The following is a 25,481-nucleotide window of genomic DNA, read 5'->3' as shown; positions in this document are numbered from 1 at the left end:
TGTCTAGCTATGAATCATCTCTACATTAAATTACTTTGATTTTGCTGCTCTTGAAGTTGTCTTTGGTACAAACGCTCTGCTGAACTGAACACTGGATTGCAATGCAGGAAATGCAAAACTTGTGGTGTATTTGAGGTTTAAAAAGTTTTCTGAAGTTTGTAATTTCCACTTTGAAATGTCAGATTTGTCCATTAATTGTAATCCACATAATAATTTACATTTCTGGTTGCTGCAGGGTTATTTTCTTGATGTAGCAAACTGGCTCAAATTAAGAACCTACATCTTTACTTTTTTCATAGACTTTGGGTTGGGACATAGATAGCCTAAAACTAAGAATAAGCTGAGTAGGCTTGATACTACTGCAATAATGTTTCATGTTTTTTTGTGTTATGAATGTTTTGCTTTGGGTTTTGAGTCGAGGCTGAGCCTTGAATTGTGTAATCTTGATTGGAATCATTTTGAGAAGAATAGTTGATTAACTTTAATTAACTTTATGGCGCAAAAATAAAGTTGAACTTTTGAGTTGTTGCCACATCATCAGCTTCGTCATTTTTTTATTTGTTATCGTTGAGTGTAAATGATGTAAACCTATTGTTGAGTATTATTTGAAATAGACTATTAATGTTCTTCTAAAACGTGTGTAAAAACCATAAAAGCCGACCCCCGCCCAAAAATTGTCTGGAAGAAATGTAGTCTATGCTGCCTTTACTACCCCGCAGAGACCTTGGGCCGTGACGTCGCGATTACCCAAACTTTCGGAAAGTTTTTCAGGAGAAAAACAACCACGGAATGTTCGAACTCCTGCCTTTTTATTCAGCAACTTGTCGTCGAAATGAGAGTATATTTATCACGCTGTACAGAATCTCCAGGAGTGCTCTTGTTAATCTTTGCAATAGTCTTTATGAATAGCTGCGACTGTGTGATTGAAGACGATGTGGTGTTGGAGAAAAAAGATCTTTCCGAACTCTACAGTAAGTTCAACTCAGACTGCATCGGACATCAAAATGTGTCCACTAGTAGCCTACTATTCCGTTTTATTTCAAGAATTATAAATGATAGGTCAGTCATTCAAGTCAGGACAAGAAAGTCTACAATAAGAAAGACTCCTGTGTACGCAAGTGTGGTATACTGTATGTGCAAGACAAGATATTTGCATAAGGCTTCTGTAGGCTACAGCGCTGCGCCGCTGGATGCATGGCGAGATGCATTGTATTATTCTCGGTTTCGATTATGGAAAAATACAATAAACAATATAAGAAAAGATAGTTGAATTGTTGTGTCATCTGGGAGTACTGCAAAATGGTTTCGTAATAAGAACATTTTGCCCTTTTTTTATGCATGATCAATTAATGAATGGACTCATCGTGTGACCATCGGGCTTCTGATGCAGATTGGAAAGGTCAGAAAGAATAAAACATCAACGTTGATGCTGTTATGGGTAGAGGGACGGACAGATTAGGGTCAGGTACAGGTAACCATGGATATACTGTTTGCACAGTATAGCAACTGTAGGCTGTAGATGGCATGTTTCCCTGGTATAGACAGGAGAGAGCTCAAATTGGGTCATGGAATTATGCCAAAGGAATGACGGGAGGACACACATTTTTTTATTTTATGTTAATTTAACATTTATTTAACTAGGCACACATACACACAGAGAGAGAGAAACAGGCTCAAATATGTTATTTGGTTGGGCACAGAGAGTAGGCCTGTCCATGACCTAAACTCCAGTCTCCAGTCTCATTGAACTTTAAATGTTTATCGGATATGACAATCTAGCCTAGTGGTAATGTTGTTATAGTAATGTTATTATGCCTCGGCCTAATAATACATTTTTAGCAGCCTATAAAAATTCGCACATGTTTCAGACATGTGTATAGGACACGGATAGGCCCCTGAACAATTAACAGTTCGGAACAATACGTGCATATATTATGAAGATCAGTTGTGATTTTTTTGTGCGTTTTGGTTTTCGGCACGTTTTTTTCGATTGGTCGTGCACACAAAACAGTTTCTCGAGGCATGCCGAAGTTTGGAACCGAAGTCTACGCCCCATCATCTGTCATTGGTCAACTGTAGGGATTCTTCAATAAAGTGTTAGTTGCCATTCAACAATAGATGACTCGTATTCATGGCATTTTTTTACTTGAGAAATACTGCACCAAACATCATAGTTAGATTTAAAATTGCGCAACTAAGATCTCGATAAAAACGTCAAAATTAATGACAGATGTTTTTTTTTTTTTTTAAATGAATTCTGACTGATTTGAGGAAGTGTATACTGGCTATGGCTTCTCAAGTTGGACAAACAGTACCTTTTCTCGTTTTTCAAGCAAAGGTCTTTTAAAATGCGAACACACTCGTTCAGTCCAGCAGAACCGAAGCATGCCTTAAGACAGGGCCTTTTAGTGCTCAAACACCAATATTGGTGTCGTGGAGAGCATAGTAAAGTTTACAGCAGAAGATGCTATTATTCTTCCCCACTACCCTACATTTCCACCCATCAATCCCTCTATTCCCAGACAAGGGTCTGTTCATCATGGAGAGTACCCAGCTGAAGCGCTGCATCTCCTCCTCCTCCTCTAACCTGGTCCTGGAGAGCTGTGAGAGGCCCACCCGCCGTATGCTGTGGAAGTGGGTGTCTCGCCACCGCCTCTTCAATCTGGGTAGCAGCCTCTGTCTGGGCCTGAACATCAGCGACTCCACCCAGCCCCTGGGCACCTTCGAGTGTGACTCACCCCTCCGGACCCTGTGGTGGAGGTGCAATGGGAATACGTTGTACGGGGCGTCCCAGCTGAAGCTGTCCGTGGCTGGACGCCTGGTGGTGGTCAAGAGGGCCAGTTATCATCAGTGGCGGAGGTACTCTACACCGGGGGAGGGGCCATGTGCCTATCCTTATGAGGGTAAGTAGTCAACATTAGTAATGCGTAAGTCAGCTGTTTGTTCACCCGTCCGCAATTGCTAATAACCCATTCGTAACCGACCGACTATATATGATAAATTTGAAAATCTGAGGCTCGCAACCCTAAGCCGCAAATATAGAAAAAGCGCTGTACAGTCAGAGAAGGTGGAACGATTTTTTTGACAGGCCTTTTTAGATAGGCATATGTCATTGCTTATAATTAACTTACATTTTGGTAGACTATTTTTCAGTCAAGGAACTTGTCTGTAATTAGATATGTGCAGCTTCTCTTCTGTCATTACTTGTTGCGCTAGAAGACTAAATAAACCATTGCTCGTCAGAATAATGTCATATATTTATAGAATAAATGCAGCAATGTAGTTGACATCGATAAAGTTTGTTTTCTCTGTTCTCTTCTGTTTCTGCTGCTCTTGCAGAGCAAAGACATTTAGGGACCGGGGAGAAAATGCAATTTTTGATCGGTTTTAAGAAAATTCAAAGCTGTTAAAATGACCCAACATGTTTTTGATAAGATTTCAGTTAGTTTTGGATGCATATTCTATGTGGTTGAAATTCTATCAGTTTCTGTTATGCTGATAAAGATAGCACCTTTACAGACGGTTCCTAACCGCGCATTCATTCTCTCAAGATGCTGAATGAAATAAATCATATTTCTCCACTCCTGTTTACACTTGATGTTAGGGCTGAGAATTGCCAGGGACTTCACAATATGCTATTATCAAATCATTTCCAGTTATATTTGTCACCTGCGCCGAAATACAACAGGTGTAGACATTACCGTGAAATGCGTACTTACAAGCCCTTAACCAACAATGCAGTTAAAGAAATAGAGTTAAGGAAATATTTACTAAATAAATTAAAGTAGAACATTTGATAAAAGTAACACAATAAAATAACAATAACAAGGCTATATACAGGGAGTGCCGGTACCGAGTCAATGTGCGGGGGTACAGGTTAGTCAAGGTAATTTGTACATGTAGGTAGAGGTAAAGTGACTATGCATAGATAATAAACAGCAAGTAGCAGCCATGTAAAAACAAAGTGGGGGTGTGTCAATGTAAATAGTCCGGGTGGCCATTTTATTAATTGTTCAGCAGTCTTATGTCTTGGGGGGTAGAAGCTGTTAAGGAGCCTTTTTGACCTAGACTTGGCGTTCCGGTACCGCTTACAGTCTATGAGAACAGTCTATGACTTTGGTAACTGGAGTTTTTGGGCCTTCCTCTGACACCGCCTAGTATATACTGTAGGTCCTGGATGGCAGGAAGCTTGGCCCCAGTGATGCACTGGGCCGTACGTACTACTCTCTGTAGCGCCTAGGATGCCGAGCAGTTGCCATACCAGGCGGTGATGCAATGGGTCAGGATGCTCTCGATGGTGCGGCCTGGGGAGGGAAATGTGTTGTCGTGCCTTCTTCATTACTGTTTTGGTGTGTTTGGACCATAATAGTTCGTTGGTGATGTGGACACCAAGGAACTTGAAACCCTCGACCCGCTCCACTACAGCCCCGTCGATGTTAATGGGGTCCTGTTCGGCCCTCCTTCTCCTGAAGTCCACACTTAGCTCCTTTGTCTTGCTCACATTGAGGGAGAGGTTGTTGTCCTGCCACCGCACTGCCAGGTCTTTGATCTCCTCGATACGACATGTACTGCGATTCCCACGGTTTTATATGTATTGCAATTCAATACCGTTCCAAAAATATTGCTTACTATACGATAAATCGTCAAAAATAGGATCCCGATATGTAACCGTATCGATCCCCACCCCCCCCGTCACTATAGGTGTATCGTTTTACTGCAATAAATAATTCATTTTGCAGAAGTTAATATTATTAGGCTATGAGAAGTTCTCGACCTACAGTCAGTGTCCAGGTCAGCTGCTATCACATTTAACCTATCTGAACAGTACAGTTCCCTAGACAGTTCCCTCCGACATTTTTCCAAAAAAGCATTTGGCAATCGGTGTGTTTTTGGCGCTCTACGGTTAGGCCGTAATGTTTAGGCCTAGGCTAGCCTACGCACTAACGCCAGATAAAACAAATACAAGACAAACCTCATCGTAGCCTATACATTTGAGTTGCATAAGGATGAGACATTGATGGATTTTTAATGCATCGTCATTCAGCCCGCCGGCCATCCACCCGTCCTCCATGCACACAATATTTCATGACACTAAACCCACCCGCCCTGCGGATATAACCGCGGGGGACTGCGGGTTATGAGTCAACCCCCGCACCACTAGCATACATAGGATATTATAGTAGTGACATGCACTGACTGAACTCTTTCTACCCAGACAGTTTCATTGAGACACAGTTGGTTTGATATTAATGCAGCCATGCAAATGCTGCTCATCCCTTACATAAGAAAACAAACAGACTGACTCACTCTATAACCGTGAACATGAGCCCAAAGAAGGTGGTGGTGACAATGTTTTTCTCTGTAGAGATCCACACACTGTTGGGTAATGCCCACGGCATGCCTTGTGCCCTGCCGTTCAAATACAACAACAAGTGGTACTCGGAGTGCACGGCAGAGGGGCGCGAGGACCACCATCGCTGGTGTGCCACCACCAGTCGATACGACCAGGATGAGAAATGGGGCTTCTGTCCCAGTCAAGGTGATGCACACTCACACACACACGCGCGCGCGCACACACACACACACACACACACACACAAACAGTATTGTTGTACAGTGTGGGTTTGATCGATTTTTTTCTCTCTCGATACAACACATCCATGATAATATTCAAATGTCTTTGTCTCTGCCTCCAGAGTTGAGCTGCGATACGTTCTGGGACTCGAACCAGGAGAGCCGTGCGTGTTACCAGTTCAACCTGTACACCATCCTGACGTGGAGCCAGGCCCACGCCTCCTGCCTGGCCCAGGGAGGAAGTCTACTCAGCATCACTGACCTCACTGAACAGATGTACATCAGAGGTACATACAACTATTTTATCACTATATTTAATAGTTCTATCTAAACATTCAAAACTTTATTTGAACTTTTAGTCAGGAAAGGAGACAAGGTGGGTGGTATGGTCTGAGCTACACATACTGTATAAACTGTATAAACTATAAACTCTTGGGTGCGGTATTATGCCTTAAAACGGACTTGTGCTCATAGTTTTTGTTATTCAGGTTGGAGAAAGTACAAGACGTTTTGACCAGAGTTAGTGGTGTTCATGCGTGTGGTTCTGTGTCTTTCAGAGCGGTTGGCTGACGTGGGGGTGATGGTGTGGATCGGACTGAACCACCTGAGTGAGAGAACAGGGTGGCAGTGGTCTGATGGAGCTCCTCTGGCCTTGGTTAACTTCACCTCAGGTAAGAGACTTGGGCTGCTCTACAAACTTTTCATTCCCACTCCAAGGCCCAGATTCCTCCTTTAAGATGTGAATGAACAGCATTAGCGTTAGTAATAAGATGTAATAGCTTCATGTAGCCCTCTGAAGTGGAGTTTCTGGACATTTTGCTCAGACCGGTCCAGTCCATTTGGATCTCAGCGGGGATAATCAATAAGTTCCTGCTGTAGCAGTGGTGGGAGCCAGAAATGTGTGTTTGAAACTAGGCCAACGTTTCTCCCTTTCTACCTGTAACTCCCCCGTTACCTGTGTTGGTCTCTCCCAGGCCTATCATCCAGCCCTCTGCAGGACAACAGGCAGTGTGGAGTGTATAACTCAGCGTCGGGGGGGCACCAGTGGCAGAGTCTGTCCTGTGAGTCTGCTCTACCCTACATCTGTAAGAAGACCCCCAATGACACCAGGAGAGCTGAGCCTCTAGGTAAGACGTCAATGGTCCTATATGTTTCATATTGTGGCCCTAACCTGGTCCCCTATCTGTTTGTTCAAAACAGTGTTTGTCATGACAGTGAGTGACAGAGAGTTGGCACGATAGCACAAACAGATTGGCGCTCAGTCTATTGTTGCCTTAGTGCTCAGCCATTGTACTACAAGAAATGATTCATAATCTGCACTGTAACATAAAACTGTCAATTATACAGTAATTTGGGGTATTTTCAACAGTGAAATACTCTGAAATGTTTTGCTGCAGCATACTGTTAATGATGGTGCATTGTGTGAAAGTGTTGTGGGCAGGGCATAGAATTGCTGTATTTCGAAATGGTACTGTAATTCAAACCCACAGAATACAGTACTGTACCTAAGCTTTGGAGCGCCAAAAATATTTTGGCCACTAGTTGGTGCATGGTACTGTTGTTTCTGGCTAATTAACATATTCTGAGGTGTGCCTTGTAAAATACTATGTTTGTTGCACCTGGAAGTGAGAATGCTGTATCAGTTTAACTCCTATGTGGTTATAGTGCCCCACAGTCGGGGACAGATACAGAAGGGGACACATTACAGTCACTGCCAGTTTGGAAGCCTTTGTTAAGGCCTCTAGAAGTACACGTGATATAAAACACCAAATTGTAATTCATATACTGGAATGTGTAAACACTTTACCTAGCAGCCAACCTGCTTGCTACTGTAAAATGCTGTGAAATAGAAACCCCCTCCCCTCAATGAATTTCATGAATTCATCCATTCATCCATTCATTCATTCATTCATTCATTCCAATTACGTTAGCGGTCACTTTTTTTTTGTTACAGTATAATACAGTATATGTTAAGGTATTGTACTGTGTGTTATTACACAGTACTTGCTTTGATACTGCATTTATGTTACAGTAGGTGTACTGTCATATGACGTACAGAATTTGACTTGCCACCGAGCTGCCTGCAAGCTACTGTCAGATTCATAGTAACCTCTTCACATTGTGGTTTATAGGTGGTGATTACATGTAGAGGCTGATCAAAAGGTCCGTCTGGCTCTAGGGCTTAGGGAATGATTCATCTGCATCCCAAATAGCACCCTATTCCCTATATAGTGTGCTACTTTTGACCAGGGCTCATAGGGCTCTGGTCAAAAATAGTGCATTATGTAGGGAATAGGGTGCTATTTGGGACTGATGCACAGAGTTCGGTTGTGTTTGGTCCTTGAGTCAGCTGTCTCTGTCTGGCTCAAAAGGGCTTGGTGAGCTATCCCATTTGTCATGTTCTTATACACAGTCTCCAACTAGGACTTGTTAACAGTTCTGAACAGCCCTTTCCAATAGGTCAAACTGCATAACCATGAGCAACGTTTGGCTGTTTGTTTTGGTTGATACGGATGACTCAATTGTTTCTGTCTGGCTCGAGAGCTGTCTGGTGAATTATCCACCTGTAATGTTCCAAAACGATGTTCTTCCCATCAAGAACTGTTGAAGGGTACTAAAAAACCTTCTCTAACAGGTCAGCATTTGGGCACAGCTTGGATGTTTTTTTTCCTGATAGTAGTCTTGTTATTTATCGCTGTGACAGTAGAAGTTTTGTTATTTATCCCTGTGACAGTCGAAGTCTTGTTATTTATCGCTGTGACAGTAGAAGTTTTGTTATTTATCCCTGTGACAGTAGAAGTTTTGTTATTTATCCCTGTGACAGTAGAAGTTTTGTTATTTATCCCTGTGACAGTCGAAGTTTTGTTATTTATCCCTGTAACAGTAGAAGTTTTGTTATTTATCCCTGTGACAGTCGAAGTTTTGTTATTTATCCCTGTAACAGTAGAAGTTTTGTTATTTATCCCTGTGACAGTCGAAGTTTTGTTATTTATCCCTGTAACAGTAGAAGTTTTGTTATTTATCCCTGTGACAGTAGAAGTTTTGTTATTTATCCCTGTGACAGTCGAAGTTTTGTTATTTATCCCTGTAACAGTAGAAGTTTTGTTATTTATCCCTGTGACAGTAGAAGTTTTGTTATTTATCCCTGTGACAGTCGAAGTTTTGTTATTTATCCCTGTGACAGTAGAAGTTTTGTTATTTATCCCTGTGACAGTAGAAGTTCTGAGTCACTCCCAGTGAGTGATGTCGTTTGAATGATCCTACGAATAGAATGGGAGAGGAGCTCCAGCTAGCAGCTCAACAGCTGGGTTCCACCTGGAACATGAACTCTTGACCTCGGCTTCTTCCACGCTAGGCTATAACAGGGCTATAACAGAAAACATAGGTTGGGTACGATTCAGTAGGCATGACACTGGAAATGTTTTAAAAGGGAGGATGAGCGTTCTTATTAGACAAGTTCATAAGTAGTACACCTCCATTTGAGAATGTTTCCACCTAGGACCGAACTTCCATTTACTTTCCTTCATTTATATTTCTCCAGAGTGATGAACGTCACTTGGAAGAGTGGCAATGCGAGATTACTCTTTTGTGTGTATGCAGTGATATGTAGGCTATGTGTGCCTGTTCTTGTCTATTGATGTTCTGTATTATGTCATTCTGTATTATGTTTCATGTTTTGTGTGGACCACAGGAAGAGTATCAAGTATAATGGGGATCCTAATAAAATACCAAATACCAAATACTTGGGCATTTTCTCTCTTTACCCCTAAATCTTAGAATGACAGGTGCTAATGTTTTTGTACTGAATTGGACCGTTACCTCTCGTCTCCTTTCCTCTCCGTCAACCGCCCCCAGATAACTGGCAGTACTACCGCACGGTGTGTTCCGAGGGCTGGCTGGCCCACAACCGTTACTGCTACAAAGCCCTGGCAGAGGCTGAGGCAGGGAGCTGGGAGGACTCCTCCACTGCCTGTAACTCCATAGGGGCCAACCTCACCAGCCTACACTCGCTATCTGATGTAGAACTGTTGCTGGGCCTGCTGGCTAACGGTGAGTCTGGATCTGGGGTTCTATATTCTAGTATGTGGTATATAGTGTGTTCTATGTTCTGGGATAGTGTGGACATCATAATGGATCATGGGACGGTGTATAGTGTGTTCTCTGTTCTGGGATAGTGTGGACATCATAAAGGATCATGGGACGGTGTATAGTGTGTTCTCTGTTCTGGGATAGTGTGGACATCATAAAGGATCATGGGACGGTGTATAGTGTGTTCTCTGTTCTGGGATAGTGTGGACATCATAAAGGATCATGGGACGGTGTATAGTGTGTTCTCTGTTCTGGGATAGTGTGGACATCATAAAGGATTATGGAAGGGTATTGTCTTTTAGGTAGTTGTTTTTTCACGTTGACAAATCAACTAAGTATGTTGTGTGTGTGTGTGTGTGTGTGTGTGTGTGTGTGTGTGTGTGTATATGTGTGTGTGTATATGTGTGTATATGTGTGTATGTGTGTGTACATTTACATATATGTGTGTACTGTAGTCTCAGGGTCTGGCTCAGAAGTGTGGATCGGCCTGATAAAGAAGCTATCGTCCTCAGCTGTGGAGTGGTCAGACGGCTCCCCAGTCGACCTCACTCTCTGGCACATGCACCATCCTACCCATAGCAACAGTCAGCTCTGTGCCAAGACTGACCTAACGGTACAGTCAACTGAATCCTTTTCACGGATGACTACAGCTTGCTGTTGGTTCGTCATCTTTATTTGACTGAATATAGTAAATGACTCAAATATGTGTGTGTTTGTCCTAGGAGGGGAACTGGCTGTTGGCACCATGTGATGAGAAGCTCCCTGCAGTGTGTAGGAGAGCAGGACTTCTGTCCCTACTCCCCACTGAAGCATGGGACGAGGGCTGTCCTGAGGTAGGCACACACACACACACACACACACACACACACACACACACACACACACACACACACACACACACACACACACACACACACACACACACACACACACACACATAGATGATCTGATAAGAAACCCTACAAGATATCCTAGCCCTGAGCAGAAGAATGCATATCTGCCATATCCATGGAAGGTGAAATTGAAATTCAACATAGCTCTCTTATCAATCCTAACCCAACTGTTTCCAGAAGAACTTCATGGCACCATGCATTGTTGATTCCTTACGTCCTTTGTCAGACAGAGGATCCGTGGAATGCTGTGTGGTCAGAATAGTGGCGTTCCACATATCCAGACATGCATTAGCATTACAGCGAAAGTGCCTGGTTGGCTTCAGATCCCTGCTTAGGGCGAGTCTGCTCTGCATTCAGTACAATGAGCTGATTCAACAGCTAGATGACGTATTGTCTGACTGTCATGTGGTGTTGTGACCTCTGTTTACGAGGACATAAGCAGATTGACTCATAAGGGCAGTTTTCCTGCTCACCATGTCCTAAAACGGACAGGAAATCGCCCTGGAGGTGTAGTATCAATAGGCACTAAAAAATATGGGACATCACAGAATAAAGACTTTTTTCAGAGACTGTATTTGATTATATTCAGGCCACGTTGTGAAATTCACACAATCACCCGAGCTGTGTTCATTGACAACGGCCTCAGTTGGAAAGGGATTTGACAACATAAAGAGAGAATCTCCTTCGTTGCGGAGGAACTGGTGTTCATTCCTTCTACACGCACGTGTCGGCAAGTGTTGGCTGCGATTGGTCATCAAGTGTGTATGGTGAGGTGGGAGTGAAATGTAGGACACTTGTCAAAACACTACTACTTCCTGTCCCTAAGACACTTCCCAAAGCCCCCTCCCTCCCCAAGCCCCCTCCAGTCCTAACAGATGGGCCCAGTCATAGCCCTAACCCCCCACCCTCCGTTCCCCTAACCCCAATCCTCCACGTGTGTTTGCTTGTATTAGCCACTGCCGTCTACTGCTAATTCCAAACTATGCAGGCTCTTACTGCCAGAATGTTTGGAGTGTAACCCAATCCAGTCAGCTTGGCCCGGCTCTCCTGAGCTTGTTGCTATTCTTGTCCACCGGCCCAGACTCCTTTCAGGTGTCTGTGTGTATAGACATGGAGTAATGTGTGAGTCTGGCTCCCACCTCTAGTCGATCTCCTCCAGTATATTCAGCGCATTGTCTTGGCTGCTCTCACTCCTGCATGGTGTCTGCGGTAGAAACATTCACGCATATAATGTTTTTGCATTTGTTTTTTTATTCATTTAATCAAACTGAGATACAGGCGTAGGATCTTCATTCGATCACTCGTTGGCTCCCTCGCATGTACCTGCACGGCAGGAAATGCGAACTTGTAGTGTATTCGAGGTTAAAAAAGGTTTGCAAAGTTTGTCATTTCCACTTTAATTTCAGACTTAACTTGCCGTAACAAAAAAAAAAAATGGATCAACCCCTACAGACAATCTCTTTTGATTACAATCCACATAAAAATTCACGTTTCCTGCTGTTGTGCAGGATTATTTTCCTGCTGTAGCAAACTGCCTCAAATTAAGATCCCACATCTGTATCTCTTCCCCACAGGACTGGAAGCGGAAGGGCCGCTCTTGCTACATGGTGACGAGCCACGAGCAGAGCTATGAAGACGCTGTCAAGGGTTACTACTGCAAGGCTCCTCTGGTCACAGTGGAAAACAGGTCTGATTTCTGACTTGGACTTCTCATCTTAACCATTTCTTGCACACCTTAAATGGGAACTCCCATATTTCATAGTGACAAGAATACATTCTTATGAATGATTGTTGATTTCTCTCCATGGCAGGTTTGAGCAGGCCTTTCTGAACAGCCTGGTGAGTGAGATGGGGGCCAACGGTAGCGTCTTTTACTGGACGGCCCTACAGGACCAGGGTAACCAAGGAGAGTACAGCTGGCTGGGGGGACACAACGGATCCACCCTACCCTTGCTCTATACAAACTGGAACAGGCATCAGCCAGGTAGGGAAGGGAGACGTGGTGGGGTGGGCTGTAGAGTCCTATACTCTATGTTCCAGGTAGAAGTTGCCCCTTAACCAAGGATCCAGGGTCAGATTACCCAGCAATGTATACTAACGGCTCTAACGGCTCTCTAATCAGTAGGGTAAGGAAACCAATCTGACCCTGGATCAGTGGATAGGGACAAACTTCAACTTACCCTGTGTCAATAAACAATAGTCTCCCGTGTAAACACCACTGTTTTGTCGTAGTGGACTGAGTGTTTCCTCCATTCACCTCTGCTCTCCCAGACCACTCCACTGTCAACAGTCTTCCCTCTCTTCCCCACTGGCATGTGGTCTCCATCACACAGACCAGCTCCACTTAGACAGCAATAGGGCTGAGACAGAACAGACAGAACAGAAGACAGAAAGACAGCCATAGCTGTGGGTTAGTTTAGCCCCAGGTGGATGTGTCGGCTGTCTAGTGTCCTTCATTCGCCCCCCCCTTCACTTCACTTCACACTGTGGCTTAGTCCCAAATGGCAACTTATTCCCTATGTAGTGCTCTACTTTAGTAGTGCACTGTGAAGGGAATAGCCGAATAGAGTACCATTTGGGATGCTACCTATGATTAATGAGTTGAAGTGTAATTTAGGTTTCACAATCTCAGCTTCCTTCAGTGCGAGAGCATCGTTAATCATGCTGTTGCTATGGTGAAGTGGCAGGAGGACTTTGAAGTAGAATTCCCATCATTTAGTTAATAAAATACCGTGGTGCTAACACTCTCACCAATGCCTGCTAAGCTTGGCGTTGTGGATCTGTTTCTCACAGCTCAGTCTCTTTCTTTCTTTCTTTCTTTCTTTCTTTCTTTCTTTCTTTCTTTCTTTGTCTCTCTCTCGCTCTCTCTCTCTTTTTCTTTCTTTCTTTCTTTCTTTCTTTCTTTCTTTCTTTCTTTCTTTCTTTGTCTCTCTCTCACTCTCTCTCTCTTTTTCGTTCTTTCTTTCTTTCTTTCTTTCTTTCTTTCTTTCTTTCTTTGTCTCTCTCTCACTCTCTCTCTCTTTTTCTTTCTTTCTTTCTTTCTTTCTTTCTTTCTTTCTTGGTTGGTTTGTTTGTCTCTTTCTTTCTTTCTTTTTCTCTCTCTCTCTCTCTCTCTCTCTCTCTCTCTCTCTCTCTCTCTCTCTCTCCTCTCCTCTCTAGTCAGTGCAGGTGGCTGTGTGGCTATGACAGGCGGCCAGGCCTTGGGTCACTGGGAAGTGAAGGACTGCAAATCCCAGAAGGCCTTCTCAGTGTGTAAACAGAGCGTCAGTGGTTACCAGGAGGTCCTGTTCCCTACAGTCCATATTGACGCTTACGCCCCCTGTCCTCCAGGCTGGGAATCACACTCCGGCCTGCTCCACTGTTACAAGGTCATCTGCCTTTCCTTCTCTTCTCCCCTATCTCTTTTCCTGTATTTCTCCTGTCTTCCTCAGTTATTAACTTGTTGTGAAAAGCAATGCTTATGCTACCAGAGTATGACATGATCACTGGAGTTCTCCAAAAAATAGAGGTTGCCCCATTAGCTGTCACTTAAAAACCAACGCAGAAAAGGAGATGCTGTAGTCAAGGCGACGTAGTGTCATTGTTGACTGTGGTCCTCAGGCGTTCCACAGCGAGAAGGTCCTGATGAAGCGGTCGTGGGAAGACGCTGACTTCTTCTGCCAGGCTCTAGGAGCTCAGCTGGCCAGCTTCCACCACTACAAGGATCAGGTCTTCGTCAAAGGACTCCTCCAGTCCATGTTTGATGGGTTAGTTAGTGTGTTTTATAGCCTACACCTCTGTTTTTCCCTTTTTATAATACTGTGTTGTCCCAGGGAATCAAGCACACACATTTTCTTCAGGAAATACCGGTACCTTTTCTAAAATACCTGCACCTCTCTCTCTCTCTCTCTCTCTCTCTCTCTCTCTCTCTCTCTCTCTCTCTATCTCTCTCTCTCTCTCTCTCTCTCTGTGTGTCTGTCTCTCTGCCTCTCTCTCTCTCTCTCTCTCTCTGTGTGTGTCTGTCTCTCTGTGTCTCTCTGTGTCTCTCTGTCTCTCTCTCGCTGTCTATCTGTCTCTCTGTCTCTCTCTCTCTCCCTGTCTCTCTCTCTCTCTCTACTCTTCCACTTTTTCAGAACAGAGGGTCGTTGGTTCTGGGTGGGCTTGAATAAGAGAGACCCCCAGTCAGCAGGAGCTTGGGAGTGGTCTGACGGCACCCCCGTGGTGTCCTCCTTCGTAGAGGATAAGAACGAGGAGGATGACCGACATAGCTGTGCCGTGTACAGCGACCTGACCAACGCCCTCCTGCCACAGCCCTGCGACACCAAGCACGAGTGGATCTGCAAGGTTCCCAGAGGTAATCACTGTTATAATAACTAATGGGTTGGATTGATATAAAGCCTTTCTGCCTACAGTACATCTCTTACAGAAAAAAACACACGAATTTCACGTGAACCCGCGACCTGTTCCAAAAACACATGTTTTCATGTGATCACGTGATCTCGTGTGAAGTTACCGTGACAACATGTACATTTCATGTGAATCCAATTGGGTTTTCTGTAAGGGATAGTAAGGTGGGGGGACTCACCTCTTCTAACATCAATGGCACTGTATATACAGTGAAGGGAAAAGGGGGATACCTGGTCTGAATGCATCCAACTGAAATGTGTCTTCCGCATTTCACCCCTCTGAATCAGAGAGGTGCGGGGGGCTGCCTTTATCATGTATGGAACGTTTGAAATCTCAAAGTTGCTTGTTGATGGATCCTTATAGATTTGAAAGGTTTATCAATAAGAATGTCTGTCTTATTTGTCTCGATAGGTATGGAGCTGAACAAACCCTACTGGTATAGCGACCGTAAGTAAATGTATTCGTTTTGATGTATTTTGTTATGTTTGACATTTTTGATGTATTATATTGAGTTATTATGCATTCATTTACATGCTTATTTGTGATATCAATTGCAGTTGTAACTCTGAGAGGGACTGTGTGATTGTGGGCTGTGTAACCTTCCTCCGTCCTGTAGAGAACGAGCCCTGGGTGTTCTACAGAGGAGCAGAGTATCTGCTGGCCAAGCAGCCTTTTCCCTGGGAGGGAGTTAACCTGGCCTGTATGATGATGGGCGCCCACTTGCTGTCTGTCCACTCTAAAGAGGAGCTCCGATTCATCAGAGAGCGCATGGGGAAGGTCTGTATACACACACACACACACACAAGCCGACACGAGTTCACACACGCCAGCCGAGACATTCACACACGAGCGCCCTCAATCCCACACGCGCCTGTACATTCACAGTTCACACACAAGTGCCCTCACACACTGTGCCCTCACACACAAGTGCCCTCTCCTCAGCCATGGCTGAGGAGAGGGGCTGAATGAGGCTGAGGAGAGTGGCTGAATGAGGCCAAGGCTGAGGAGAGGGGTTGAATGGGCTCTCATGTCGTGAAAGAGGCTGAATGGCTGACCCTTCACTGGAGCGAGGTCAGAATGCAGAAGGACGGTAATAGGCTTTGAATGAGTGAGCTAAGCATTCCTTTTCATCTCTTGCTTCTCTCAGCTCTCTCTGGGGTCGACTGACTGGTGGATAGGGCTGTCCACAGACCTCGTGAGGGAAGAGTTCAGGTGCGTTTTTTTTGTAGTTTATTCAATGCTGTATTTTACCTCACACTCAATGGATTATGCTGTCTCTTTAGTGTGGGGGGTGTAATAGGAGTGTGTGTGTGTGTGTGTGTGTGTGTGTGTGTGTGTGTGTGTGTGTGTGTGTGTGTGTGTGTGTGTGTGTGTGTGTGTGTGTGTGTGTTTGTGTGCAGTTGGAGTGATAAGTCCGCTGTGGATTATCAGAATTGGGCAGAAGGAAGCTCCCATGATGCCCCAGTGAAACAGAAACAGTGTGTGACCATGTCCTCTATCTCAGGTGAGGTCACAGGCACACACACACACACACACACACACAAAACACCACGACTGACTTCTCTTTGACGTGTTGCGACCAACAGGTCAGTGGTCGGCGGGTGAGTGTGGCGGTCTCCATGCTCACGTATGTAAGCGCCGGACCGTGTCCGTGGTGGAGATTCCCAGAGAGCCTCACTACATCGGAGGCTGTCCAGAGAGATGGCTCTACTTCGGACACAAGGTTCACCTCATCTCCCATGTTTTTATTGTGTTACTATTTCCTTTTTTATTTAGCAAATATTTGTCTTACTTTTTTACTCTGAATTGTTGGGAATGGTCTCGTAGGTAAGTCTGGGTAAGTCTAGGCATGTGACCAATAACATTTGATTTGATTTGAGTTTCTCTTGGCCATCTGACCATTGTCGTGGACATTCAGTACTAAGAGAGACTTTTTTTCAAACAATCATCTTTATTTAATATTTATTTAATTATTGCAATATTGAGGCTGCTCGACCCCACACCCTTGAGTGTTGGACCAAGTAACCTTACCTTTACACAAATGCATTGTACTATATATACTAACAATGCTCAGTCATGGTTGGTTCAACACCCCCTCATGCAGACCAAGGAGCATCATAAGCCACTCTGGTATCTCTCTCACTCTCGTTATCTGCATGTGGGTTGTTGTCTTAACCCCACCCTGGCTTAGTTACCCAGATGCAAGAGTGATATCGAGACAATGAGGGATTGTTCTACTCCTAAGATTTCTCTAGTAAAACACATTCTTGTCTATTAACTCATTTGTCAGCTCAAGCCATCTCCAGTGACAATACGCCCAGATTAGCTGCAGGGAACTAGAGTGGAGCCCATGAAAACACAGACACTAGTAGGACAGAAATGTCCTACTATTAGTTAAATATGAATTGTTAACTATTAATATCAAATAGATCAGTTAAATACGTCATTTTTCTTTCACCTCGTACAAGGAAAATCTAGTTTGTTGGAACTATACGAAAACCTTGCTAGATTTCCACCCTTTGTTTTGTGTGTCTTCTGGTAGTGTCTCCTGCTGCACCTCCCCAACAGTTCTGAGGAGGGGAAGAGCTGGAGAGACGCCCAGTCTATCTGCTCCTCTTTCCAAGGCACGCTGGTCGCCATCCAAGACGAGATCGAGCAAGCGTACATCACCATGCTGCTCCAGGGCAGTACAGTGGGCGTTTGGATTGGTCTACGGGATGAGGACACCATGAAATGGACCAATGGGAAACCTGTCAGCTACACCAACTGGTCCCCTGTAGAACCCAAGAACCCTCTGACGGTAAGGTTAAATAAAACATCAGATATTGTCTTTGTGCTTTGGTGATGTTCTCTGTATAGTGTATTGATTAGAGGGGGGTTGTTTGTGTGTGTGTCTGTGTACCTTTCTGTGTGTGTGTGTGTGTGTGTGTGTGTGTGTGTGTGTGTGTGTGTGTGTGTGTGTGTGTGTGTGTGTGTGTGTGTGGGGGGGCGCCCCTCCTCTGCAGGATGAGTGGCTGAGCGGGCCCCTGGGCGGGGACGATCCTCTGTGCACGGTGCTCTCCAACAACCACAACTTCCACCTGACAGGGAAGTGGTTCGACGAGAGGTGCACAGAAAGTGGATACGGCTTTGTCTGTCAGAGACCCCAAGGTAGGACTCCCCTCTGTCTTCATGCATTCTGTGTCACTCGCTCACCCCTCATTCAGACACATTGGGGCCTATTTTCAGAGCCCAGGACTGAGATATATAACCAATCAGGTCTGTATTACCTCATTCATGAAACTGTTGTTTTTGGTTATAGCTTCCCATTTTGTGCTCTCAAAATGTCACCCCGTTGAGTCTGCTCACTGAGAGAAATCCCCTTCAGGAATTGTTGAACAATGAAATGAGTGTTTCTGTTGATTTTGGGTCGAATCCATGCCTTTGCTTCTCCCTGAAACAATCTCTCTGATCTTTTCCTCTCCCTCTCTCTTTCCCTGCAACAGACACAACTAAACCCCCATCCCACTCCTACCTTCACCCTCTCCCTGACAATATTGAGTACAAGAACCACAGATACAGGGTTGCCCGTGGCAACATGAGCTGGTACGAGGCGCTGAATATGTGCTTAGAGTCTGAGTCTGAGCTGGTGAGCGTTACCGACCCCTTCCACCAGGCTTTCCTTACTGTCCTTGTCAATAGATTGGCATTCCCCCACTGGATTGGACTGTATAGTCAAGACGTATGTATTATACTATATTGCTAAGTACTGCTACCTGCCTGTGCTGTGTGTGTGTGTGTCTGTGTGTGTGTGTGTCTGCGTGTGAGCGTGCGTGCGTGTAGATAATGCTCGTTAACAAGCACGTCAAAGTTGGTCTGTTGCATGAATTGACCTTTGATGATGTTAGGAGTGTGTGCAGAAGATTTCCGTCACGGCAAGGAAACAACTAAGAGCACTAGCTAGAGGTCTTCTATAAACAGCATGGCCGCAATGTAGTAATGCTGTAAATACAGAAATGCCTGAGACCACGTGCATCTGACAGTCTGTTTACTCGGATGTTGTCGCTCTCTCCCTCTCCAGTCCATGTTATTCTTTCAAAGCATGGGGATTTCATCTCTGTGACTATTCACAGCATGCTTGCACCATATCATCACCAAATGTATCTGATCTCCTCCAATCAAAAGTGGGCCTGCCTATGTCCCATTTGGGCACTTTCTATTCACATACACGCATTCCCATTTCTACAACTCTTATGTGAATACAGTGCATTCGGAAAGTATTCAGACCCCTCCCCTTTTCCCACATTTTGTTATGTTACGGCCTTATTCTAAAATGGATTAAATAATTGTTCCTCATCAATCTACACAATACCCCATAATGACAAAGCGTGAGCTTTTTTGCACATTTCTTAAAAATAAAAAGCAGAAATACTTTATTTACATAAGTATTCAGACCCTTTGCTATGAGACTCGAAATTGAGCTCAGGCGCATCTAGTTACCATTGATCATCCTCGAGATGTTTCTACAACTTGATTGGAGTCCACCTGTGGTACATTCAATTCATTGGACATGATTTGGAAAGGCACACACCTGTCTATATAAGGTCCCACAGTTGACAGGGAATGTCAGAGCACAAATCAAGCCATGAGGTTGAAGGAATTGTCCGTAGAGCTCCGAGAGGATTGTGTCGAGGGACAGATCTGAGGAAGGGTACCAAAAAATGTCTGCAGAATTGAAGGTCCCCAAGAACACAGTGGCCTCCATCATTCTTAAATGGAAGAAGTTTGGAACCACCAAGACTCTTCCTACAGCTTGCCTGGCCAAACTGAGCAATTGGGGGAGAAGGGCCTTGGTCAGGGAGGTGACCAATAACCCGATGGTCACTCTGACAGAGTTCCAGAGTTCCTCTGTGGAGATGGGAGAACCTTCCGGAAGGACAACCATCTCTTCAGTACTCCACCAATCAGGCATTTATGGTAGAGTGGCCAGACGGAAGCCATTCCTTAGTAAAAGGCACATGAAAGCCCGCTTGGAGTTTGCCAAAAGGCACCTAAAGGACTCTCAGACCATGAGAAACAAGATTCTCTGGTCTGATGAAATCAAGATTGAACTCTTTAACCTGAATGCCAAGCATCACGTCTGGAGAAAACCTGAATGAAGCATGGTGGTGGCAGCATCATGCTGTGAGGATGTTTTTCAGCGGCAGGGACTGGGAGACTAGTCAGGATCGAGGGAAAGATAAACGGAGCAAAGTACAGAGAGATCCTTAATGAAAACCTGCTCCAGAGCGCTCAGGACTTCATAGTGGGGCGAAGGTTCACCTTCCAATAGGACAACGACCCTAAGCACACAGCCAAGACAGGCTTCGGGACAAGTCTCTGAATGTCCTGGCCCAGCCAGAGCCCGGACCCGATCGAACATCTCTGGAAAGACCTGAAAATACCTGTGTAGCCAACCTGACAAAGCTTGAGAGGATCTGCAGAAAAGAATGGGAGAAACTCCCCAAATACAGGTGTGCCAAGCTTGTAATGTCATACCCAAGAAAACTCGAGGCTGAAATCGCTGCCAAAGGTGCTTCATCAAAGTACTGAGGAAAGGGTCTGAATGCTTTTGTAAATGTCATGTTTCCATTTTTTATTGTGTGTAGATTGATGAGGGGGAAAAAAACAATTTAATCAATTTTAGAATAAGGCCTTAACAAAGTCAAGGGATCTGAATACTTTCTGAACACGCTGTATATTTGGTGTTTATATACCAATATATGTCTTACAGCTAATATCCTGTGACAGAGGTATTTATCAAACGGTAACTTATCCCATCACTGCAGTTGTCCAGTGTGCTCCCCAGAGCTTTCCTCCTGACCCACAGCCCATGCATAACTATTTTGCGTTCCAAATGACACCCTATTCACTTTATAGTGCACTACTTTTGTCCAGGACCGATAGGGCTCTGGTCAAATGTAGTGCACTATGTAGGGAACGGGGTGCCATTTGGGGCGCATTTTTGTGCTTCACTCACACGGTATGGGAGTAGTTTTCCTCAACCACCAAACCCGGCTGGGAGGAATTCTAAGCCACTCACAACATGTGGATCCAAGGATCCCATAGACTCAAGGAATGTCTTGCTCGTGAAATATGGAATGAGGACAGGAAAGGAGAGAATTGATTCACAGCGCTCTACACAATGCCAGACACATTGGTCTATAAACACCACACTTCCCCCAAGCCGAACCTGCCTCCCTCTACTCTTTCTGCTCCGTTGCATGACATGACCTACAACCCGTCATCTCCCTTAGCAACCCGCCTTAGCAACGTAGGCTCGCCCTGAGAGTGTGTGTCACCTCCTCCCTGCCTGTGACTGTACGTTCCTACAGGATGGGATCAACTACCAGTGGTCTGATGGCAGTGACACGGTCTTCACCCACTGGGTTGCGGCCGATGATGATGATTTCATCCTGGGGGACTGTGTGTACATGGACGTCACCGGGGGCTGGAGGAGGGCCGACTGTGAGATGCCGCTCCAGGGAGCCCTGTGCCATGTCCCGCCACCTAGTGAGTATAGCCTGGGTTCCTAGCACATTATAAAACAGTGGCTACTAAAGCTTGCTGTGCTGTTAGTCAATCCTCGAGAGTTTCAAATGCACAATGCTGCTTTTCTAAAAATAAAAAAAATCCCGTAGAGAGTAACGCGTTCACCACCTACGAGGTTGTGTGTCCATCGACGTGGGTGAGGTTTGGCGCCAGCTGCTACAGCTTTGAGCCCGTGGTCCAGAGACTGACCCTGGAGGAGGCCAGAGAGCACTGCAAACACAAAGGTACAGCAACAGATGTTGCCCTCAAGTACAGATTTAGGATCAGTTTCCCCTGCCCAAATTCTAACCTTAGCACATAAGGGGAAATTGCAAAACTGTCCTTAGTTCAGCAACTTCATCCTACTGTGGTAAGTGTCCAGTACACCATGGAGCCAATTAGGTCTCATGCTAGGATGGATCAAGGATCTAATGGATCTCTCTCAATGGGAATTCCCTTGTGATGACTCCCTGTTGTGATTGTCCATAATGTAATGTTTGGTGAGAGCTCCCCCTATAGGATCCATGTATTAGCTCCATTCCAGTAGCTAATACTGTACTGTAGCTATAGATCTGAGGGGGCAAAACATTCACAGAGAATTGCCTTCTTCATGCTCAGTAATATACATGTAATAATGAAGGTTTGGTGGGTTTTTCCCTCTTCCAGCGAACACGTCAGAGGTCCTGACCATACAGACAGAGACGGAAAACAGGTTTGTCCTGGAGCAGCTGTGGTCGTATGGCTTCCCACATCAAGCCGTCTGGCTGGGGATGTTCTTCAACACTGACAGTAAGCACATGCTTCCCCAAGTTTCCTCTCTTCAAAATAAGCAGCTTGCTGGTTTTGGCGTGCAATATAAACCAACAGCTGGCAAAAGACAGGCAATGTAAGTCCTTCGGACAGAACTGGGATAAGACACAGCTTAATAGGGTTAGTAACATAATGAATTTCAACATTTTTCAAGTAGTATTTTGATACTATTTATTGACTTAGTGTTTTAGCTGGTGAGTTGATAGAAGCACCGGGGGAAAAAAACAGCAATGACCTGGGGCAGAGTTGTAGGGTGGAAGGAGAGGGGTCGAATGAACCAATTCACAACTTCTTTATTAAACATGTTTGTCTGGTCCGATTTAGCGGGCTCCATGGCATGGCTCGATGGTTCTCCTGTGGACTACTCCAACTGGAACTTCAGGGCCCCAGACCCCAGCCTGTTGACAGCAGACACCTGTGTGTCCACCAGGGTGTCTGATGGGATGTGGCTCCTCTCTCAGTGCACTGACAGACTGGGCTTTGTCTGCAAAACTAACTCAGGTGGAGTAGAGACATTTTGGCTGCATTTACACAGGCAGCCCAAGTCTGATCTTTTGCCACTGATTTGTCTTTTGACCAATCAAATCAGATCGTTTGCCAATAATTGGTATTTTGACCAATCAAATCAGATCTTTTTGCCAATATTTGAAATAAATATCAGAATTGGGCTACCTGTGTAAGTGCAGCCTCTCACTAGCCTCTCACTAGCTTTGTGTTATGCGTTTGTACAGTGTACATTTATGTATTCTATAGATCAGTCAAGTTAAACAGATCGCCTTCTTTGCAGATATGATCCCGGAGGTAGAAGTGGCGCCACTAAATGGTAGGTATTTAATTGAGGCTATTAACAGTTATGCTGTTTTTCTCATTAGCATTCTAATAATTTGGCATCTCAGGGTATCTTGGGAGCAGCCTCTACCATGACTAACAGAGCCTTCCATGGCCAGTAAACTCACCCCTCTGTGTCTCTTCCAGGGTTGCACCATGGTATCATCCCAGCCGCAGTCCTGGTGGCCATGCTGATCTTCGCCGTGCTGGTGGCGGCGCTCTGGTTCGTCTACAAGAGGAACGTGACGCGCTTCCGCAGACTGCCGTCCCTGGGAAACGCGTACTACAGACATACTAGTTCCCAGGCCACAGACTCCGATGGAAATGTTCTCATCGCAGATCTGGAAGCTCACTCTGGAGAATAGGGCTGTGTCCGAAATGGCCCTCGTTCCCCTATATAGGTGCACGGCTTTGGTCAAAAGTAGTGCACTCTATAGGGAATACGGTGCCTTTTTCAGATGCGCTATAGGACTTATTGGAGACAGCAAAATGGTGGTGTTCTCGAAAGTTGGGTAAAGCATGGGAATGGGCCGAACTCTCTGTATGACTGTGAACAGTGGTATGTCTCTGTGGAGTCTGAAATGGACCACAGCAAGGGAACGTAGAGAATGTCAGAGCCCAATTAGCTTTATCCACTTGAATCCCACAGGAGGCGGCTGAGGGGAGAACTGCTCGTAATAATGGCAGGAAATGAGCAAATGGAATGGCATCTGACATCTGGAAACCACGCGTTTGATTTATTTGATATCATTCAACTCCGGTCATTACAAAGGAGCCCGTTCTCCCCAATTCAGATGCCACCAACCTCCTGTGCTTTATACAAGTAGTTGATTAATTAGGAACCAATCGTGTGGCTGAGAGTGAGGAAGTGCATCTTCATGTGAAGTAAGTTTTGTCTACAAAGGATTAGTGCCGTTATCCCAAGTACTTTGAAAGGTGCTGTCATTCTAATGTATCCGTTTGAAAGTCGATAGATATTCTTTGCACTGTAAACTTGCTGTTTCGTTATTATGGTACAATGCCAACTGCTCCCACTAACGCTGGTGCCCACTGTATTTGTGTGTACAAGTCCTTCACACAGTGAAGACTTAGTTTTCTGTAATGCCGTGTACAGGACCCAAAACTATTTTATTCTTGTTTAAGATAACAATGGCCGCGATTCAGTTGTTCTTTACAGCAAAGACAAAGTCATACTTTTGCAATACATTCTGAAGTCATCTTCTATGTATTTTTTTTTTTTACATGTATGAACAGAAATAAGACCCCAAATCAATTTCAAGTTGTGTTTTTGAAATCAAAAAGTGTCATTAAAGTACGGTGTTTCTTTGTCAGCACTTTATTGCACAAAACTCCATTAATGCAATACGGAAAGATGATGTTTTAGTTTAGAGGTTTTTTTTGTTTGTTTATGTGCATTCCTGTTGCGTATTTTCCTACACACAGAACACACGCTCGCACCCTCGCAGTATTTCTTAAGTGGCTTATAAGTACATACATGATATTCGTAAGAGGAAGGGAAGAAAAAGTTAAGAGAAAAATGCAGGCATTTATTTATGTTTTATTATTTATCGTTACGAGAAAAAGATTTGTCCGTCACTTCCATTTTGTTCATTTGGTCCACACATCTGTCAAAATGTAGGAGCAAAGAAACTTTTGTTGACGAAACAAAAATGATGTTAACAAAGTGCTTTTATGTAAATGGTAGCTCTTTGAGAATTAATCCAGTATTCTAAGTAGATTTATGTGTGGGTTGTTTATTATGAGGTACAGTCTTTGCCGTGTTACCTGTTGTAGTTGTTCTATATTGGGTACACAGAGTTATTAGATATGAAATATGTTGATGTAGGTTTTTCTGTTGTGTGGAAAGAAATACATGAAAGACGATAACACGGATGCTTGAAAATGTTTACTGTCTTTTGTTATTTTGTATTGATAATGTTCGTAACACATGCTATGTGCCTTCAGTGTAAATAAAATGAAGCTGTATCCAAGTTGTATCTGAACTGTGTCTTGCTATACCACGTTGGCTTTGAAATGAGTCATCTGCATTGAGATGGTCAGCAGTGCACTGTGGGGTGGTATCCGAATATTGTCTTTATCCTGTTTATTTCTACCATATTTTACTTTGACATTTGTTATTTGCATTGGGATGCTGTGTGGTGAGGGACTAGGGCAGGGGTGACATCATGTGGATGAGGGAGAAGTGAGTAGGATGGACTCGTGGGTCTCTCTTTAGGTTCCAAATGGCATCCTATTTCCTATTTAGTGCACTACTTTTGAAGAGGACATATAGGGCTCTGGTCAAATGTAGTGCACTATATAGGGAATAGGGTACCATTTGGGAGAAATTAT

The 25,481-nt window shown here is 44.4% G+C and overlaps 2 protein-coding genes across 7 annotated transcripts in view; both read left to right on the top strand.

Moving 5' to 3' along the window:
- Positions 1-537, top strand: part of LOC110495862 (integrin beta-6) — a 20,098-nt gene extending 19,561 nt beyond the window's left edge. For 4 of the 5 annotated variants that reach the window (XM_036952318.1, XM_036952317.1, XM_021571356.2 and 1 more), the window contains exon 16: positions 1-534. This exon is cut by the window's left edge. The gene's annotated coding sequence lies outside the window, so the exon portion shown is untranslated. The other variant, XM_036952319.1, reaches the window with a different exon arrangement.
- Positions 538-800: 263 nt separating this feature from the next.
- Positions 801-25,120, top strand: LOC110497101 (secretory phospholipase A2 receptor). 2 transcript variants are annotated; one of them, XM_036952316.1, is made up of 28 exons: positions 801-971; positions 2,523-2,903; positions 5,366-5,539; positions 5,697-5,861; positions 6,132-6,245; positions 6,549-6,701; positions 9,430-9,624; positions 10,119-10,276; positions 10,386-10,496; positions 12,131-12,243; positions 12,368-12,540; positions 13,716-13,924; positions 14,157-14,302; positions 14,669-14,889; positions 15,354-15,389; positions 15,559-15,719; positions 16,090-16,154; positions 16,343-16,446; positions 16,529-16,665; positions 17,485-17,742; positions 17,948-18,092; positions 18,428-18,570; positions 21,296-21,473; positions 21,602-21,736; positions 22,158-22,280; positions 22,626-22,802; positions 23,089-23,124; positions 23,277-25,120. In XM_036952316.1, the coding sequence occupies exons 1-28, from the start codon at positions 833-835 to the stop codon at positions 23,492-23,494; spliced, it is 4,368 nt and encodes a 1,455-aa protein (XP_036808211.1). In that variant the 5' UTR covers positions 801-832; the 3' UTR covers positions 23,495-25,120. The 2 variants fall into 2 exon arrangements, with proteins under 2 accessions (XP_036808211.1, XP_036808210.1); XM_036952315.1 differs by having other exon boundaries at positions 18,428-18,663.
- The last annotated feature ends 361 nt before the right edge of the window (positions 25,121-25,481 follow it).

This window comes from Oncorhynchus mykiss, chromosome 18 (genome assembly GCF_013265735.2).
Source record: "Oncorhynchus mykiss isolate Arlee chromosome 18, USDA_OmykA_1.1, whole genome shotgun sequence".
NCBI lineage: Eukaryota > Metazoa > Chordata > Actinopteri > Salmoniformes > Salmonidae > Oncorhynchus > Oncorhynchus mykiss.
This window is presented reverse-complemented; position numbering and strand designations above follow the sequence as displayed.